Source organism: Hemitrygon akajei, chromosome 20, assembly GCF_048418815.1.
Source record: "Hemitrygon akajei chromosome 20, sHemAka1.3, whole genome shotgun sequence".
Lineage (NCBI taxonomy): Eukaryota > Metazoa > Chordata > Chondrichthyes > Myliobatiformes > Dasyatidae > Hemitrygon > Hemitrygon akajei.
In genome coordinates, this window is record NC_133143.1 from 1,720,981 (window position 1) to 1,742,714 (window position 21,734).

Below are 21,734 nucleotides of genomic sequence, written 5' to 3' on the forward strand. Positions count from 1 at the left end.
GTAAACGGAACAAGTGCTACACCTGCCCTTACACTTCCTCCCTCACCACCATTCAGGGCCCCAGACAGTCCTTCCAGGTGAGGCGACACTTCACCTGTGAGTCGGCTGGTGCGGTATACTACGTCTGGTGCTCCCGGTGTGGCCTTTTATATATTGGCGAGACCCGACACAGACTGGGAGACCATTTCGTGGAACACCTACATTCGGTCCGCCAGAAAAAGCAGGATCTCCCAGTGGCCACACATTTTAATTCCACGTCCCATTCCCATTCTGATATGTCTATCCATGGCCTCCTCTACTGTCAAGATGAAGCCACACTCAGGTTGGAGGAACAACACCTTATATACCGGCTGCGTAGCCTCCAACCTGATGGCATGAACATTGACTTCTCTAACTTCCGCTAATGCCCCTCCTCCCCTTCTTACCCCATCCCTGACATATTTAGTTGTTTGCCTGTTCTCCATCTCCCTCTGGTGCTCCCCCTCCTCCTTTCTTTCTCCTGAGGCCTCCCGTCCCATGATCCTTTCCCTTCTCCAGCTCTTTCCCTTCTCCAGTATCACTTTTGCCAATCACCTTTCCAGCTCTTAGCTTCATCCCACCCCCTCCGGTCTCCTATCATTTTGCATTTCCCCCTCCCCCCACTACTTTCAAATCTCTTACTATCTTTCCTTTCGGTTAGTCCTGACGAAGGGTCTCGGCCTGAAACGTCGACAACGCTTCTCCCTATAGATGCTGCCTAGCCTGCTGTGTTCTACCAGCATTTCATCAGTCCTGATGCAGGGCCTTGACCCAGAATGTTGACCATCTCTTTGCTGTCACAGATTCTGCTTAACCTGCTGACTTCCTCCAGCAGTTTAGTTTTTAACTTCCCCACTCATGTATTTAACCTGCCTCTTCAAAAATGGTCATCTTAAATCCATGCACGTAAGGTTATATATTACTGAAATGAGAAAATATCTGGAACTCACCAATATAATCTGGAAAATATTGGGCACAATTTGACTTTCTTCAATGAATCTGAAAATGAAAATTATTAGCATTATATTAATGACAAGATGTAAATAGCTTCATTTTCATTAAAGGTACATTAAACTGCTGCTGAAATGAAAGGGTGTTCTATTGAGAGCATTGACCTGTTACTAGAGCAGCTTGTAATTAAGCTTCTACACACCTAATAAAAGTGAGCAATGCCAGAGTTTATTAGAAATGACTTACTGCATGCCTTATTGATCAAAGTTAGTAAGTCAAAACATACTGTAGCACCAGCAATGGGTGAAAAATCAGTCAAGATTAAAATGTAAACAAAGTACAAACTGTAAATGAGATAAAAACCTGGTTTTGCAATGAGGTATTTAAGATATGCTAATAGAACAATTCTTTTACAAGAGATATATGAAACCCCTTTTTACCAGGCATTTCTGGAAACATGGTTGGTTAGCCCCTTGCTAACAAAGCAATGCGCTCAGCAGTGAGAACACCACCTTTCTCAGAAAAATGGTTCGGCACAGCCAAGAAGGGCCAAAAGGCCTGTTTCTGTGCTGTACTGTTCTGTGGTAAACTCTGTACATCTAGGGTAAATATGACTTGGGTCCCACCAGACTGGTGTTTCCCATCCTGAAACACCGGGATGTTTCGACCACACAGACCCCACCCAATCTGAGCGAATACTGTGTAAATGCTGCCCACTTGCACCTGTCAGCAAAAAAATAACAGATTATACACTGCATACAATTATAAAGAAAGTATATTTACCAATTTCATCTTTATTGAACAGTTAATAGGAAAAAGAGAAGAAAAAAATAAAAAGGGCCCATTACAGTTAACCCAGTCCAGATGTGCACATAAGTTGGAGCTCATCTTGAAGTTGTCTTTAACTCACGTGCTGGAGTGCGTGAAAGCACACACTACCTTCCAAATATCGCTCAAAATCCATCTCAAACAAATGGGCTCCCCCACAGGAGTACTGGTCTTTCCTCCTTGAAGCCATTCATCTGCACAAAGCACCTTGTGCAACAGGGTCATTGTCCTCAACCATTTTAGAACATAGAAAACCTACAGCACAATACAGGCCCTTTGGCCCACAAAGCTGTGCCGAAAATGTCCCTACCTTAGAAATTACTAGGCTTAACTATAGCCCTCTATTTTACTAAGCTCCATGTACCTATCCAAAAGTCTCTTAAAAGACCCTATCGTATCCACCTCCATAACCGTTGCCAGAAGCCCATTCCACTCACTCACCACTCTGAGTAAAAAACTTACCCTTGACATCTCCTCTGTACCTGCTCCCCAGCACCTTAAACCTGCGCCCTCTTGTGGCAACCATTTCAACCCTGGGAAAAAGCCTCTGACTATCCTCACAATCAATGCCTCTCATCTGTCTCCTCCCAGCACCTGCCAAAACGACCTCAACCCACACTAGTGTCCGTCACCAAAACCTCTCTACCCAGTGCTCTCTAGAACCTTCTCCCAATTCCATCATCCTGATTGGCTGACACAACACTTCTAACATGAACAACATAGTCCCTAATCTTTAGCTCAAAAAGTGCTAATGGCAGAATAGCCTGCTCTTACAGAACTGCTAAAACGAAATACCTACAGCATAACAGTAAAAATATTAACCAGAGTGTTACATATATAACAACTCCATTTGGAAACTATATAAAAGGTTACTTCAATTGTTGCTTTCTGTGAGATCTCATTGCATACACATTAGCCGAAACAATGCTAACAAAAATAAAATTAATGCTCAAGCATTGGACATACCAAAGGAATTAGAAAATGGTATTATACAGAAAGGCCTTTTCATAATATGGGGGTCTAAAATGTCTAAACATCCAAGCAGCTGTAGCTTGCGGCTGATGATGAAAACATTAATTCAGTTCCCCAGCACAACCCCATCTGGCTAGGTGGATGGGGATGATGTTCATATTACATTTTGTTATGGAAGGAGGCTACATGGCCTGGAGTATATGCCAGTCATCAGAGCTTTCCCTTCAGTCCAATGCCACACATATTCCTCTGTAACCACCTCTCCCACGTGTCCATCAACAGCTGGGCCTTCTGTCACACACCAACACTCAATTTACAGCGGTCAACTAGCCAACTCCCAAGTCTTTGCAGAGAAATCAGAGCACCGGGAAAAGCCACGTGGTCACAGGAAGAATATAGAAACTCCACACAGACAGCACTGCAGGTCAGGATTGAAGCTCAGTCATTGGAGCTGTGAAGCAATGGCACCGACTTCTGTCCTGGTGTGCAGACCTTCAAAAAATACTGATTGCATGCAAAGCTTGACATGGAACCAGAGAAGTTCTACTTCTTTGCCCAGGAAAGAAAGAAACACCAAGCCACCTTTCATAGCATTGACTAGTCCACATGCCCCTTCGAGCTGAGATGAATTTCTAGCTCCCCAAGGCTGTGTGCTCAGCCCTCTGCGTTCACACTACTGATTCATGACTGTGTCGCACGATCCAGCTCAAACCGTGTCATCAAGTTTGCGGATGACACAACAATGGTTGGCCTTATCAAGAATGATGACGATGTGGAGTATAGAGAGGAAGTTGAGCGGCTGGTGAATTGGTGTAAAAAGAATGTAGAGAAGACAAAGAAAATTATTGTGGACTTTGGAAGGCACAGCCGAACCACTCCCTCTGTGAAAACACAGAATTACATTACGTGTGTGTATATGAAAAAGCCTCTGACTATCAATGCCTCTTATCTGTCTCCTCCCAGCACCCGCCAAAACGACCTCTACCCACACTAGTGTCCATCATCAAAACCTCTCTGCCCAGTGCTCTCTAGAATCTTCTCCCAATTCCACCATCCTGATTGGCTGACACAACACTCCTAAGATGAACAACATAGTCCCTTATCTTTAGCTCGAAAAATGCTAAAGCATTCAGCTGTTCCTGAATTATTGAGTGCGTGCCTCCTTCTTGAGGCATTTTTTCCGTGAAGGTGTCCATGATGGAACTGACTGAGTTCACAAGTTTCTGCAGCTCCTTTCAATCCATGGGAGCGCAATGGTGAGGGAACCAGTACGGAGATTAGTATCGGGAAGGGTGAGGTAACCTATGTGAGGATGGAAATAATATAATTCACTAATACAAGAAGATGATTCAGATGGAGGTCTCTGTCAGGAGTCCCAAAGTGGGTCATGAGATTTGGTCAGTACTCAGATTAAGGGATGGTGTTGGTGGAGAATAGGTAAATTAAAGACATTATATTAGGGTTATAATCTAGTAATAATAAAATATATTTGTTTCAATTGACTAGTCTAAACTCCTTTATTAGATCAGATTAGATAACTTTATCGGCAGTGTGCAATGAGATTCCTTATTTGTAGGGACTGTAATCCCTGGGAAACAATTTCAATCTATGGAGACACAAGGTGCTGAATTCTGGTGGAACAAACTATCTACTGGAGGAACTCAGCAGGTCACACAGAATCTTTGGGAGGAAAGAAACTGAACATTTCAGATTGCAACACTGCATCATCTGAGAGTGGAGACGGGGAGGGGTGGGACAAGAGCCCGAGATAATTGGTACACTGAGGAGGAATGAGGGATAACTTGCAGATTGCACCAGGCAGGGGAGGTGAGCGGAGGTGGAGTTGGGAGACAGTAGTAGCTGGGTGATAGATTGAGGTAAATGGAGTGAGGTGGGGTAAGTGGTGAGAGAAGGTTAGAAACAGCTTTTGGAGGAAGGTAAGCAGGAATTCAGAAGGCTACAAGTGCTGATAAGTAAAAGACACAAGAATGGGAGCCATTAGGGGAGAGCCGAATGGCAGAGCATGTGCCATGGAGCATGTGGGTAAACTATGTGTGTAGTTGGTGTATGGAATCAGGAGGGGAAGGGAGAGGAGGATGGATAATAGTGGAACTGGAGGAGGATTTGAGAGAAAGTCTCAAAAGTTAAAGGACCAGGACTGGAATGAATATAGAACATAGAATATATAAGTCTACAGCACATTACAGGCCCTTCGGCCCACAATGTTGTGCCAACCATGTAACCTACTCTAGAAACTGCCTAGAAATTCCCTAGCGCATGGCCCTCTATTTTTCTAAGCTCTAAGCTATTTTTCTAAGAGGCTCTTAAAAGACCCTATTGTATCCGTTTCCATCGCCGCCGCCGGTAGTGCATTCCACGCACTCACCACCCTCTGTGTGAAAAACTTACCCCTGACATCCCTTCAGTACCCATTTCCAAGCACCTTAAAACAATGCCCCTCGTGTTAGCCATTTCAGCCCTGGGAAAAATCCTCTGGCTATCCACACGATCAATGCCCCTCATCATCTTAGAACAAGGGAAAAAGAATGGGGAGGGCTAGAAATGGGGCGCAAGGAATGATTGAAGGAAGGATTATCTAATTTTGACCATCCCCACCCAGGTTCCACTCAATCCTCCTCAGGTCTTCTCACTGTTGTCCCCTTTTCCTCAGAGCTTCCTTCAGCTCTCCCTGCCTATCACCCATCTTTGTCCCCTTCCCCTCATAGTTCCATTCATCCCACTATAGAGACCACCCACTACACACATAGTTCACCCCGAGGCTTCTTCATCACCTCTCCCTCCCTTATTTGGTTCTGTTCCATCTGCCATTCACCTATTCCCTAATGTTCCCATTATTACCTCCTCTACTTACCAGACTCCAATACTGGCAACCCTTTGTGTTCCTCCTTTTAAACTCTCCAATCTGTTTCTGCAGCCATCTCCAATTTTCATTTCGTCCCCTCCACATCTTATTTTATTTGTACCTCTTTTATTTTTTTCTTTGTCTGCCTTTATCTCTCATTCACCTGCTAAAATCTCCCCACTCCCATCCCTACACAGCACAAACTGCCTATCATCTTCCAGTCCAGTAATCACCCTGGGTGTTAGTCTTACCCTTTCCCTCTGCTCTATATACTGACCATCTCACCTCTCTTCTCTCAGTTCTAATGCAGGAATTCAACCCAAAATGTCTGCAATTCTTTTCATCCCTGAGATTTTGCTTGACCCCTTGAGTTACTCCAACAGATTGCTGGAGTATTTCTAGAGTGAATTTCAGGTGAATTTCTAGAGCACTATAAAACAATCTAGATAATATACTGTTATGGGTTTGAATTTCAAGCAACTTTCTTTCAAATGATAAAAAGCTTGTCACTTTTGACTTCATATTTTCAGTTTAACAAACCAAGGCTACCGTGATAATTAATTCTAGGAATACATCTGTGATGTCATGTCAGCACTCAGAAATATTTTGGATTATGGAATTTCAGATAATGGGTACTGAACCTGCAGCTTGCATTGAGAAGCCATTTCTCTTAGGATGGCAATTACACTCAGTCTCCACTTTATTAGGTACACCTGTACACCTGCTCGTAATGCAAATATTTAATCATGTGGCAGCAATGAATAAAGAAACTGTTGATCTCCTGGGATTTTCACACACAAGAGTTTCTGGAATTTACAGAGAATGGTGTGAAAAACAAAAAAAATCTAGTGAGCGGCAGTTTTCTGGGTGAAAATACCTTGTTAATAAGAAAAGTCAGAGGAAAATGGGCAGACTGGTTCAAGCTGACAGGAGGGCAACAGTAACTCAAATAATCATGTGTTACATCAGTAGTGTGCAGAAGAGATCTCTGAATTCACAACAAACTTTAAAATAGATGGGCTACAGCAGCAGAAGACCACATCGGGTTCATTCCTGTATCCAAGTGGCCACTGAGAGTATACAAGACCATAAGATCTAGGAGCAGAAGTCGGCCATTTGGCCCTTTGAGTCTGCTCCACCATTTCATCATCAGATCCACAATTCTTGTGCGGCAAAGAATTCCACAGATTCACCACTCTGACTACAGAAATTTTTCCTCAGTATATCCCCTGTTCTGTTTGGCAAAAACTGCAGCAAAATCTTTGAAACTAACTATGCTGGCCAGCTAATTTTGCTCCCCTGTTTTTCTCCTGCCTGGTTATCATATTTTGCCTTCATTGCCTTTAAAATGAGAAGGTTGTCAACTGATCTATCTTGAAGCATAGCAAATGGCTGATTTATTAAAGTTACATCAGTGGTGTGCAGAAGAGATCTCTGAATTCACGTCAAACCTTAAAATAGATGGGCTACAGGAGCAGAAGACCACATCGGGTAGATTCGTATATCTAAGTGGCACATCCAACCACCAGTTTTGAATTTGTCTGATTTTCAACAGAGATTTGCATTTAATTCACAGAGTAATGATATTTTCTAAATCTGTTTTTGCAAAATAATGCATCTGTGGTCAGACAAACTGTGTTTTACCCCAGACTCTGAATCAGAAGTTTCAAAATTCCTCTTCTTATTAATACAGCCAACTAATGCACATGAGTAATCAAAATAGCACATACTCTTTTCTCTTATGGGATTTCACAACCTCCGCATTACTCCGCACTGTAATAAAAACAGTATAAGCTAATGTATCTGGAGATCTCCCGATGAATAAAATACAAGAACTTCAAAGCAATTTAAAGAAACTGAAATAAGAGTTTGGTGCTGTTTATTCTCAACAAAATCAAAACCTTTGTCTGAATAAAATCACTAGAATAGGAATTCAGTGCACTCAAAGACAGTCCAATGCCAAATGGGAAGCATTTGTGAAGATAAAACTCTGACCAGCATACTATTTGGCTGTCATATGTCACAGTGAAGGTTGTACTTTGTACTTGACTCAGATACTATATTTGTTGCAGTCAATCCTCTGGAGATAACTCCGATATTGGTGGCAGTATTATATTATATTGGAGGTGGCAGACACATACCCAGAGGCACAACATTATTGAATGAGATAGATGAAGCCATGTTAGGGAGAGATGGTAGCCAACATATTATTCTTTGGAAATACCAAAGGTCAATGGTAAAGCGGTTTGAAAGCAATGCCCTTCATGTGTAACCATGTACACATTATGTTCCAAGCACACTTACTCAGTTTCTCAATGTTGCCATAGATGATCCATGTCAGCCAAGACTTAAATTATACAAATTCGAAAGGACAAATTCTACCTACAATAGCCTTTCCTATAAGTAGATAAGACATTATGTCATTAATACATTTATGTCATTTATATAATTCATCGGTGAACTACCCCATCTAACTGCTGCTGCAGAGTGCTACTAGTTTACTAAGTAGTTTTTGGAAGTTGGTAAAGCTACATTAAAGTAACAAATTTCCTTTCCTGAGGTGCTTTATACTTAGAGTTTACCCTCATTGAAAACAACATTTGGATGTTACTTCAAATTCAGTTTGAAGATCAAATGATGGTTAAAAAATATCTAAAATTTCAGGAGCCCTTCAGCAACAGGTCATTTTGTAAAACTGACTAACTCCCTTATCCACAGGATCACACCAAAATTCATTCCCCCATTTAAGTTTGCGTTTGCTTTCTTGCCTCCCTTGTGATTCTATTAACTAAAACTTTCTGCCATTATTGGCATAATGGGACACAATGACAACCTAAAAATAAAAGCAAAAAAAAAATTACAATCAACACTGAACAATACACCACTGGAAGAAACACTTTGGACCAACATGTCTGGTCCAATTACAAACTAATCCTATCTGTATCCCTCCATTCCCTGCCTGTTTATGTGTCTGTCTAAATGCTTCTTAAATGTTGCTATTGTATCAGCTTAAGTACCTTCCCTGGCAGTGTGTTCCTGGTACCTACCACTTACTGTGTAAAAAACTTGCTTTAAACTCCCCCCAACAACACACACAAAATGCTGGTGGAACACAGCAGGCCAGGCAGCATCTATAGGGAGAAGCACTGTCGACGTTTCGGGCTGAGACCCTTTGCCTGCTGTGTTCCACCAGCATCTGCAGATTTCCTCGTGTTTACTCTTTAAACGCCCCCCTCTCACTTTGAACATCTAACCTCTAATATTTTATGCTTCCAAATCTGGGAAAAATAGTGTATCTAGGCCTCTCATAATTTTATAACCTTCTATCTCATTGCCCCTCAGCTTCTGATGCTCCAGAGAAAACAACCCAAGTTTGTTCATATTTGTCTTATAGCTAATATTTTCTAATCATTATGCTTTCAGGATGAAATAGCCAACTGAATCCAACATTGTCTCTCACTATCTCCCTGATCTCATCTTTAATTAAGAGCTACCCCACCCACCTCTCTTACCTTCCTGCCTATCCTTCTGTATTACCTGATATCCTTGGATTTTTAATTCCCAATCCTCTCCAACCTGCAACCACATCTCTGTAATGGCCACTAAATCATACCTCTTTGTACTGATTTGAGCCACAGGTTCACTGACCTTGTTTTGAATACTATGGGCATTCAAATAAAGTACCCTTTGTGCTTTTAAAATCTTATAATCTTTTACTCTTTTGCACTTGACTTTCTTCACTCCACATTTACTTTTCTCTTTTTTATCTTTTGTTGTTTTCTTTATATTTATCCACACTTTTCTTTTCTTACTTTATTCATACTTCTCCAATCTGTTGAACCCATTCCCTACTATTTAGTAAAGCCCTATCCATAGCCCCAGTTATACAATTCACTAGGACGCAGGTCCCATCACGGTTCAGGTAGAGCCCATCCCATTGGTACAGCTCCCTCCTTTCCCAATACTGGTGCCAATTTCCCATGAAGTCAAACCCACTTCTCCCACACCAATCCTTAAACCATGCATTTAACTCTCTAATCTTCTTGACCCTATGCCAATTTGCATGTGGCTCAGGTAGTAATCCAGACATTCCTACCTTTTAGGTTCTGTTACTTAATTTAGTCCCTAGCTGCTCAAATTCCATCAGCAGAACCTCTTTTCTCATTCCACCTATGTCATTGGTACCCACATGGACCATGAAAACTGGATCTTTCCCCTCCCACAGCAGAATGAGGGGAGATCTTGTATTCAAGATTATGAGGGGTATAGATAGGGTGAATACATGCAAGCTTTTCCCCTAATGATGGATGAAACTAGAACTAGAGGTCGTATGTTTACGGTGATAGGTACAATATCTAAGGGAAATCTGAGGGGAAATGTCTTTAAATCAAGAGGGTGATGCAAGTATCGAATAAGCTGCCAATGGAAGTGGTAGATTCAGGTTCAATTGCAACAGCTAAGAGAAGTTTTAGTAGGTACATGGATGAGAGAGATTTGGAAGGATATGGTTTGGGTGCAGGTAGATGGAATTGGCAGAAGATCACTTTGGCACAGACTAGATGGGCCAAGGGCCTGCTTCTGTGCTGTAGTACCCTATGACTCTAATCCAACAAATATCCTGGTGAACCTCTACCACACACTCTCCAATATCTTCATGTGTCTCCTGAAATATCGCCTATGTTCCCAGTCTATACTAGAACTGCACACAATACTGCAAACGTGACCCTATTAGAGTTTTATATTCTCCCTTTCATATTCAATGTCCTGACTAATGAATGGCATACAACTTATTTTGCCTTATTTATTTATAAATCATGTACATCAAGATCTCGTGGTTGTCTATGCTCCTAAGGGTCCTGCCATTTACTGTATATTTTCTCTTGCATTTGACCTTCCGAAATGTGATACTTCATTCTCATCTGAGGTATTCTGCCACTTCTCCACCTATATTTCTAACAGGTCTATACGCTGCTGTATCTTTTGACAACCTTTCACACTAACCACAATCACGCCTAATTTTTGTGTTGTCTACATATTTACTAATCAGCCCACTGCTGTACATACAAAATGCTGGAGGAACTCAGCAGGGCAAGCAGCATCTATGGAAAAGAGAAAACAGTTGACGTTTCGGGGCTGAGACCCTCCTTCAGGCATCTTTGAAAAGAGTAAACAGTCGATGTTTGAGCCTAGACCCTTCTCCAGCATTTTGTGTGTGTCGCTTTGGATCTCCAGCATCTGCAGGTTTTCTAGTGTTTGTACACCTACTGTAGATTTCCATCCAGACTGTTTATTTTTAACAATAGTCCTAGTACTGATCCCTGAAGAACTCTATTGGTCACAGAGTCCAGTCTATCTTCTACGAACTCATGACATGACAAAGAAACAAACTTAAAGTGATAAAGTTCTTCAGCTTTGTAAACTGATTTACAACAGTTCGCAGCTCAGGCAGCAATTGAAAACACAATTATATGCTCCAGGACAGAAGACACAATATGCATAACTGACTTTAAGCACTTGATAAAGCAGTTTGTCTTTTCTAACAAGATGCAACAAGATATCACCAATTGAGGAATATCAAGAGCTCTGGAATGTGTAGCATATGTTACTCACTAGCTCATTCCATTCATAGCACAAAGCATTTCAGTCATCTGCTGAACATAACAGTATCTTGCCATATAGAGAATCCAAATAGACAGCTGTAAATGCATTCTTTCAGAGAACTTCAGAAACTTGGAATCACAAGTAAATTGGTTAACTTTCTTGCAAATACATACCGAGAATTACAGAGGGTCAAAATACCTGATCAATAAAGAAGCAACAAGAGCAGTTCAGATGAGAATTTTATCCTTCCATCAGCCAAATGTTTAACAGGAGTTGACTGCACACTGAAGGGTAATTCATGGGATTTAAAGGGCATCTCCCTGGAAACAGCATCTCTGATAGCTGTGTGCTTAAACTGAGGAATTTTTTGAGGAATGAGCACTATCTGCATTCCACAAAAGATCTGCTGTTCTTTATTTTGCACATGCTTTTAACATTGCTGTCACCAAAGCTGCCACTTCAAGCACCTTGCATATTATTTGTTTGGTATTTCCTAAAGAATAGCCTGACGAAAGTTAATGTTATTGATGATGATTGTGTCAACAAGCAAGAATTGGTTGGTATGAAAATGCCTTTTATACTAACTGACCTTTTTTTCTGACCAATGTTGGACAGGAAAAATTAGTCTGTAAATCGGTGAATCAAGGACAGTGGGAGCAGACGGACTAATGGTCTTTGTTTCTGCCATATGTTTGGAGATGGAGGCTGCCATTATGTGGAATTGCTTTACGTTCTCCATTTTGTGTGTTATTTGCTTGGCTTGATTTGTGTTTTAAAGAAGGCCCAATAATTCCTCAGGTAATCTGCTGAACTAAGGATCATTTCCAAATAAGGAGTTATTTATGAGGTGTTCTTTGGTTGGATATAACATGCAGGTTTGTGAATGTTGCTCTGTGTGATTCAAGCTGATTGAGAACAAAGAGCCACAAGTTACTGATTGCCACTTACTGGGAAGAGGGCAATAAATGGATGCCGGCCTGGAGCAGAGTTAAAGGTCAGACACATGATCTACAGACACTGACAGTGGAATGCAATATTTGAATTGGTAAGAAATGGATATAAAAGCAGATGCTTTAAGTGTGCTGGCAGTGGTAACTCTGTATGAGAACAACTATCGTGTATGTGAGCCCCACGGACTTGTGGAGATTCGAAGTGAACCAGCAGCAGAAACTCCATTTTAACTGGTAATATCTTTTCTGTGTTTGACTGCCTATGGAAGGCCAGGAAAACTTGGTAGGTATGCACACAGCTATTGATTGTGCAAGTTCACATCTTCTTTCGTTGAGACAATAAAGGTACTTGTCAATAATTACAGATCTCGCCGATCAATATTACAAGGGTAGATGGTACTAGCCATGGTACTGACATTACAATAGCGCCATCGTTTACAAGCAGAAACACGGGAAACTGCAGATACTGGAATATGGTGCAAAAACAAATAGCTGGAGGAACCCAGGCAGCAACTGTGGGGACAGAGGGATGGTTCATGTTGAGATCCTGCATCAAGACTGAGATCAGGGGAGTGAAAAGAGATGAGAGGCAGGGATGAAGCACGACCTGGCAGGTGATAGGTGGAGCCTGGAAAGGAGAGGGTTGATGGACTGATGGAACAAGGTGGGGGAGAGGAGGATGGAGGTTGAGACAGAGGATGACTGGTTTAATGGGACTGGCTACCACATGGTTAAGTTATGGCAAAGTTGGCAGGAAGAACCTACATTTGTAATTTTCATGTGCAAAAACCCAATATTTGTTTCAGATGTGGGTTGGGGGAGCTGCTGCTTGTTCACATTTGATGCACTTCAAGCCAGAAGTGTGTGCATGTTCCATATCCAAGAAATTACAGACACTGGGTGGATATAGCTTTATAAAAATTATAAAGGTACATTGGAAATGCACCTCATAATGTTTTATGTGTTTTTATGTTTAGGTACAAAGAAAAGTCTGACAAAGAAACATTGAAATTAAAATGACCACTTCAAAAACATCAATTCATAATCTGTAATAACGCGAGTGAAAAACTTACACTCCACGTAATAACTATGACGTCCCTTCAACATGTAATGAAACTAATACAATCGTCGTGCAAGCAGTATCACCATTTTAGTGGAATATGTTGATATCTCTGAAATGCTTCAAATAATATTGTAACACGCTGTAAGGTTTCACTGCTAACATAATGGCCTCTCTGTAATGTTTCCCTGCTAACGCTGAGGTAATGGTTTCTCTGTAGCAGCAATGTTTGGATTATGACTAGAGATAACGGGGCATGTTAGCCAATGAGCGGGATGTTGTTTTTTCTTGTGTGTCTGGGAGAGGGATTTCACGGTTTTTTGTCGGGGAGCAATGAAGAGAGAGGACGTGAATGGAGAGAGCTGGTAGACACCCGAGACGGAGTGGACTGAGGAGCGTGGGTCAGCTAAGCTCAGAGGAGGTCGACGGGAACAAATGGACGAATTGTGAGCTCCAATGTTTGCACATTAGACGGTTTCATAAGAATGGGCTCTTTTCTTTTTTTTGTTTCCTTACTAACCACATAGTCAAATTAAGAATTATAAAGCTCAATCGTTTAATCGCATATTGTGTACTGTTTGTTATTTCGTGGTACTGATTTGTAACAGGAGACACATCGCACAGCATTCACCTCAAACAAGATTTCTTAAGTTTGGCCGGGCCGGGGGCTATCATCCCCTAGATTAAGCCATTAACCAAGCTGAGGGTTACAATTGTGGGGGCTACGTTCGGGATTGATTCTGTTGGATGCTGTGTGATTACCCTGAGCAATGAACCAGTGGGGTAGAGATTCATAGTCCAGATGAATTGTTAATTCGCCTGTTAAGTACTGTTAAAATTGCGATCGTGGGCGGAGGTTTGATAAAATGGCAGGCACAGCTCTCATTTTAATGCAGACCAGTGATGACGTAGCGGTAGCTGGGGGCAGAGACTTCATAGACAGGGTGCTATCATTTCTAAGGAGTGAGGGGAACAAGTGGTCAGATTTGGAATGTTTAGTTAGTTCCCATCCCCCAGGGGAGAGTGAGAATTCTGAGTTAGTTTCTGCCCTTACCTCTCTAGCGAATAAATGGAAAAATGCCCAGGTTCAAATTCCCAGCTATAGTAGGCTCAGCCTATTCTCTGGAATTACACCCAACCCTAAAGGGGAAGTAGGAGTATGAGACTTGGGCAGAGCAGACCTCTCAGTTGTTAGATGAGTGACAGTGCTCTGATGACGTAAAGCAACAGAGATTGGTTGAAAGTTTGAATGGGCGGGCTGCTGATGTTGAGAGAGCCACCAGGTTGCGGTATCCCATAGTGACAGCTGTCAATTACATGCAAGCACTGGGCAATGCTTTTGGCCCGACTGGAAGCCCAATGGAGTTCATGGTGGGGTTTCAGAACATGCGTCAGGAGAAGGGGGAGAAGCTTTGTGCTATTATTTTTCGGCCAGAGAGGCAGCTAAATTGCTTGCGGCGCAGAGGGCTCATTCAGGCGGCTGAGGTGGATCAGTTCAGAATGGACCAGTTAGCCAGGGGCGCCCAGTCCCATGACCTGATTGTGAGGGGTCTCCAACAGTCACATAAGACGCCCCCCACCCCCACCATCTATTGTTGAGACGATCAGAGGTATGGGAAGAGGAGAATTCAGCAGAGGCGTGGGAGGGCTCCGTCAGCAGGGTACAGTCCTCGGTAGTAGTCCCCTACGGTGATGTGACCACAGATAGCCTACCCCGAGGAGCAGTAGAGGAGATTGTGGCAGAGTTGAGAACAGACATGTTTCGGCTATTGTCAGTGGTGTGACCCACCCCCCCCCCATGTGATGGAACTGATGGGGGGGTGGATCCCCTAAGGGAACGGCCAGGTTTCACTGGGGGAACACGTTCCCAGCAATGTACCAAGGAAAGCAAAAGCCCCAATTCCTGAAGGCTTAGTGGGACCACGCTCCAGTGTGTTGCTACGAATAGAGGGTATTTATGCTAAAGCCATACTCAACACCAGGTTGCAGGACACGTTACTGTACCGTTTGTTTTACAACCAGTATCTGAAGCATTTACTCTTAACCCATTCAGGGCACTGGAGATCTGGGTGCTTAGTGCTAGTCATTATCCATACGACGGTTATTTGTCAGTGAAGTTGGAGTTCTTGAAGGCCGATGTGAGAGTGTCTGAGGTCCTTGATACATTGGTGCTGGTTTGTCTGGACCCCGTTCAGAAGGGTGGTGATTCAATTCTGGTGGAGACCAGCACCCCTCTTGTGAAGAGGCTCATGGGTGCCTGCAAGGAGAAGACAGGTGAGAGCTTTCTGGGAACATTGTCCGTGCACCCGGTGTTTCGAGCTGTTTTTGAGGAAGCGCGTGGCAGCATTGGGCCCGATACCAAATTTAAACAAGGGACTGTGTGGTTCACCCAGTCGAAGCCAATGGTGGCATGAGCTGGGGAAGTAGCAAGAGTGATGGGGACCCCCAAATTTCCCAGAGTGCCAGAGGATGAGGCCCTCTTAGTGGATGCTCCGGAAGACTACAAGGGGGAGTTGAGATTTCCTGCTGGGGTATTGGTGAGACCCAAATTGCAGAAACCTTTGGTTGTACAGGAACACAGGATGGCAGTGATTGTCCAGAACACTATGAAGAGGGAGGTCACCTTCAAGTGGGGGATGCCTCTGGCACATTTGTTCCTGGTGATGGTAATGTCTAGTGCCCCTGTGAGACAAGACAGGGAGAAACTATTGGAAAAAGGGGGAAAGTTGACAGCTGAGTCATTCAACTTTGGGGACTCCCGGTTCCTGTGGGTTGGAAGAGGAGGTTGGTAGAGAAGATGTTGAAGCTGAAAGGGGTCTTTTCCACTGACGAGTTTGATGTGGGTTGTTCCAAGAGCACTTGTCACACTATCCGGGTGACCGAGGATACCCCGTTCAGAGAAAGGTCACGGTGACTGGCTCCTGCAGAGGTGGAGGACGTTCAGCAGCATTTGTGTAAGTTGAAGGAAGCTGGGATCATCACCGAGTCCCAAAGCCCCTTTGTGTCCCCAATGGTAGTGGCCTCAAAGAAGAATGGGAAGGTACGGATGTGTGTGGACTATAGGACTCTGAACAGGCGCACTGTCCCTGACCAGTACACTGCCCGGAGGATTGAAGATGTGCTGGTCTGTCTGAGTGATGCGAAATGGATTAGTGTGCTGGATTTGAGGAATGGATATTACCAGATCCCCATGAGTGAGACCGAGAAAGAGAAGGCGGCATTTATATGTCCCCTGGGATTTTTCCAGTTCAAAAGGATGCCCCGGGGCATCTTGGGAGCTCCTGCAACCTTCCAACGGGTTATGGAGAAGACGGTGGGGGATATGGACTTGCTTGAGGTATTAGTATATCTGGATGACCTCATAGTATTTGGATCCACCTTGGAAGAACATAAAGCGAGGCTGCTGAAGGTGCTGGGCCGCCTGAAAGCTGAAGGGTTAAAACTTTCCCTGGACAAGTGCCAGTTCTGCCAAATGTCTGTTGGCTATGTTGGGCACATAGTCTCAGTGGATGGAGTAGCTACTGATCCGGCTAAGATAGAAGTGGTTACCACTTGTCCATTGCACAGCATCCACCCAAACAAGATTTCTTAAATTTGGCCGAGCCAGGCGCCTGTCATCCCCTAGATTAAGCTGCTAGCTAAACCGAGGGTTGCAATATTTTTTGAAATATAACAATAAAAACCAAGTGGAATGGACTGAATTCTACACTGTAAACTGCTGCAATTCCTTAACAACACTTGCATTCATGTAGCATTCCTTGTAACATTAAAACATAGATTCAGAATGGTCTACTGGTTTAAACGACTACAATAGTTCAATTGTGCCTAATACACTTTAATTTGCAGAGGGTTGTAAACTCAGCCAACTCCATCATGGGCACTAGCCTCCCCAGCATCGAGGATATCTTCAAAAAGTGACACCTCAATGAGGTTCCATCATTAAAGAACCTCTCCTCCCCACTGAGGTTACATGCCCTCTTCTCATTACTACCATTAGGGAGGATGTACTGGAGCTTGAAGACACACACTCAATGTTTTAGGAACGGCTTCTTCCCCTCTGCCATCAGATTTCTGAACTATCCAATATATGTACAAAACAACACATTTCATGACATATGTCAGAGATAATAAACATAATTTTGATTCTGATTCAATGCAATTTTATAATGAAAGTCATCAATATTCTGTTTTACCATGAATATCATTTTTTCCATAATACAGTAAGATCCTTAATACCAGCAATAGACCAATTTATGAGGAGCGAGGTAAAACATTGTGGCACATCAGAAGCATGGTCAACAGCTTGCCCCAGAATTACTAGCAGTTAGCGCTACATATTGTTCTTGTTTTAAACTGTATTCGTGGAATTATGATGAGATGAATAAACTTTCCTCAGGCTTACAGCTGGGTACAGGTGATTGGTTACTCAGCCAATTAGGTTTCTGGTCTCCCACCTTGTTTACAATCAAATTCCAGTTCTTACTTAGAGTGAGACCTTAGTCTTTGTTAAGATACTTTTCTTCCAGTTTTATTTCAATGGCTTTCTTTATCAGGTGGTCTGAAAAACCATTGTTGTGGCACAGTAGTTTTGTGCATCAAAGCCAATCCTACGGCAACTGAAAATGCAGTGTTCTGCTGCCACCAATTCCTCCAGGTAATCCAAAAGGATATATGTCTTGTGCTCCTTGATGCGGTTTCCACCATGCATCCTGTCTGCTCCGCATTCACAGGGGATCCTGAATCCCAGGTCATCTTTGACCTGCATAAGCTGTGATTTGAGCTTCCTTACGGATTTGCATATTGTATTTATCTGGCACTTCTTCAGGGTCCTGGCAATTCTTCCAGAAACCTTGGAAACTGGCGGTAGTGATGTGTCCCTCACTGTCAGCCTTTTTAAGGGTTAGATTGATTTCCTTCACCATTCTGTAGGAATGTCTTGTGTAATCGTCCTATTTCCCTGGAGAAACCCTCCAGGTCTGGAAGTTTTTACATGGTTAATCAAAGTAAAGATAACTGCTCTACCTTGGGAGGCGTGATGATGGCTGTTATTGTTGAGGTATAAGTCCGTGTGAATGCGTTTCCAATAGACGCCATGTCCAAGGCTACCATCCAGTTTCTGTCATGCTAGAATGTCCAGGAACGGGAGGCTCCCATTCTTCTCCATCTCCATTGTAAACTGAATGTTTGGATGTATACAGTTCCGAAGACATGGAACTGTTAGAGTGCCTGGAGTCCATTAGGCCAGACTACGAAGGTGTCATTAATGTATTTGAAGAGGCATTTGGGGTGTAAGGGCGATGAACTCAGAGCCCTCTCCTCAAAGTCCATTTAGAAATTAGCAATAGCCTGTGACAAAGGCAAACACATGGCCAATCCATCCATTTGTTCAGATTATTTCCAATATAGAGGAAGTACGCCAATGTAAGGGTGTGTTCAAAAAAGTCAGTGGTATCCTTGGCCACCGGAGGACCAAGCTGTCCTTAATGGGAACTCTCAGGAACCGGAAGACCATGTTGAAACTGACCATATGTCCTCCAGGGTCAGCTGGACGTTGGTTATTGTTTTAAAGCAATCAGTTGAATTTGTGATGTGATTCTCAGCCCCCAACAAAAGGAGACAGCATGGTCATTAAATGCTTAGCAAGGCAGTAAGTTGGAGAATCTATCCCACTGTCGATAGGCCTCATAGAAGAACCCTCCTTGTGTATCTTAGGGAGCCCATAAAGACGTTGTGGTATCATCTCCTGAGGCAGAAGTGTCTTGCATAGCGTCTCTACTTTCTGCGAAGGCTGAGGAAAGTCCATCTCCCACCCTCCTTCCTCACCACATTCTACAGAGGTTGTATTGAGAGCATCCTGAGCAGCTGCATCACTGCCTGGTTCAGAAATTGCACCAACTTGGATCGCAAGACCCTGCAGTGGATAGTGAGGTCAGCTGAGAAGATCATCAGGGTCTCTCTTCCCACCATTACAGACATTTACACCACATGCTACATCCGCAAAGCAAACAGCATTATGAAGGACCCCATGCACCCCTCATACAAACTCTTCTCCCTCCTGCCGTCTAGGAAAAGGCACCAAAGCATTTGGGCTCTCATGATCAGACTATGTAACAGTTTCTTCCCCCAAGCCATCAGACTCCTCAATACCCAGAGTCTGGACTGACACCAACTTACTGCCCTCTACTGTGCCTATTGTCTTGTTCATTATTTATTGTAATGCCTGCACTGTTTTGTGCACTTTATGCAGTCCTGGGTAGGTCTGTAGTCTAATGTAGTTTTTGTGTTGTTTTACGTAGTTCAGTGTAGTTTTTGTATTGTTTCATGTAGCACCATGGTCCTGAGAAACGTTGTCTCATTTTTACTGTGTACTGTACCAGCAGTTATGGTTGAAATGACAATAAAAAGTGACTTGACTTGACTACTGGCAGTCCAGATTTCTTCAGTAAAGTGGAGGTTATCCTGACAATCCAATGCATGGGATCCCGCTGAAGAACTCCTTAGAGGGGATTGTCCAGAATCTGTTGGACTTTCCTGTGGGATAGATACTCTGACTTAGTACCTCACAATAAATTTAGCAGTTGAGATGAATGAGCTCTTTTTGTCTATCATCATGAACCAAATGCTTGCCACATTGGTGTCTGAAATGGGAATAGAAGTTGACGATGAGGTTGAAGAGCTACGATGTCAGATGGAGCACCTTAAGACTCAGGGAGTAAGTCGAGGGACCATGTGGTATGCCTCCTCCCACCTCTGGGCTGGGCTCCTGAAGACAGGATGCTGACCCAGAGGGAGAACCTGGGAACTGAACATTGTGCCTTCCCAGGGAACCCCGACAAGGTGAGCGTACCCAGGCTCCCCAACCCGGGTTACATGGCGGAGTACCTCGTGGCCCTTGCCGGGGAACTCAAGATGCCACAGCCATGGGAAGACGGGAACGCGGTAGGCACCCACAACACCGCTGGAGAAAGACGAGGACCAATGGGCCCCAGCAATTAATGCCACAAGGTCCACCCTGATACAATGGTATCAGTTGCCTGGAGTCTATTCTGGCACAAGTCAAACTTGCTGCATGGCACAACGTGCTGATGTACAGGGGGATCTTGGGGTCCAAATACATAACTCCCTGAAAGTGGCCACACAAGTTGATCAGGTACCTCAGTTAATAGGGACATGTTTGCCTTTATTATTTGAGGCACTGATTTAAAGAGGTAAGTTATATTACAACTTTACAGTTCAAAGTAAATTTATTATCAAAATGCATATATGTTACCATATACAACCCTGAGATTCATTTTCTTGTGAGCATACACAGTAAGCACAAAGAAACACCCAAAAAAACAAACAAAATAATAATAATACATAAATAAGCAGTAAATATTGAGAACATAAGATGAAGAGTCCTTGAAAGTGAGTCCATAGTGTTGGGGTGAGTGAAGTTGTGTTAAGTTATCATCTCTTGTTCAACAGAGGTAATAACTTATCCTGAGCCAAGTGGTGTGGGTCCTGAGGCTCCTGTACTTCCTTCCTGATGGCAGCAGTGAGAAGAGAGTATGACCTGGATGATGGGATCTCTGATGATGGATGCTACTTTCCTGTGACAGTACTTCATGCAGATGTGCTCAGTGGTGGGGACAGCTTTACCTGTGATGGACTGGGCTGTATCTACTTCTTTTTGTGGGCTTTTCCATTCAAGGGTATTGGTGTTTCCATATCAGGCCACATAAAACTCTGGTTAGGCTGTATCAGGCCACATAAAACTCTGGTTAGGCTGTATCAGGCCACATAAAAATCTGGTTAGGCTGTATCAGGCCACATAAAAATCTGGTTAGGCTGTATCAGGCCACATAAAAATCTGGTTAGACTGTATCAGGCCATATAAAAATCTGGTTAGGCTGTATCAGGCCACATAAAACTCTGGTTAGGCTGTATCAGGCCATATAAAACTCTGGTTAGACTGTATCAGGCCATATAAAACTCTGGTTAGGCTGTATCAGGCCACATAAAAATCTGGTTAGACTGTATCAGGCCATATAAAAATCTGGTTAGGCTGTATCAGGCCACATAAAACTCTGGTTAGACTGTATCAGGCCATATAAAAATCTGGTTAGACTGTATCAGGCCACATAAAACTCTGGTTAGGCTGTATCAGGCCACATAAAAATCTGGTTAGGCTGTATCAGGCCATATAAAACTCTGGTTAGGCTGTATCAGGCCATATAAAACTCTGGTTAGGCTGTATCAGGCCATATAAAACTCTGGTTAGGCTGTATCAGGCCATATAAAACTCTGGTTAGGCTGTATCAGGCCATATAAAAATCTGGTTAGGCTGTATCAGGCCACATAAAACTCTGGTTAGACTGTATCAGGCCATATAAAACTCTGGTTAGGCTGTATCAGGCCACATAAAAATCTGGTTAGACTGTATCAGGCCATATAAAAATCTGGTTAGGCTGTATCAGGCCACATAAAACTCTGGTTAGACTGTATCAGG

General features: G+C 43.2%; 1 protein-coding gene across 4 annotated transcripts in view; it reads right to left on the reverse strand.

Moving 5' to 3' along the window:
- The window catches only part of ulk4 (unc-51 like kinase 4), a 730,951-nt gene that overhangs the window by 234,536 nt on the left and 474,681 nt on the right, over nt 1-21,734 (reverse strand). For all 4 annotated transcript variants that reach the window (XM_073072965.1, XM_073072962.1, XM_073072961.1 and 1 more), the window contains one exon: nt 969-1,017. In XM_073072965.1, the coding sequence (XP_072929066.1) occupies nt 969-1,017 (49 nt within the window). The remainder of the gene's footprint in view (nt 1-968; nt 1,018-21,734) is intronic.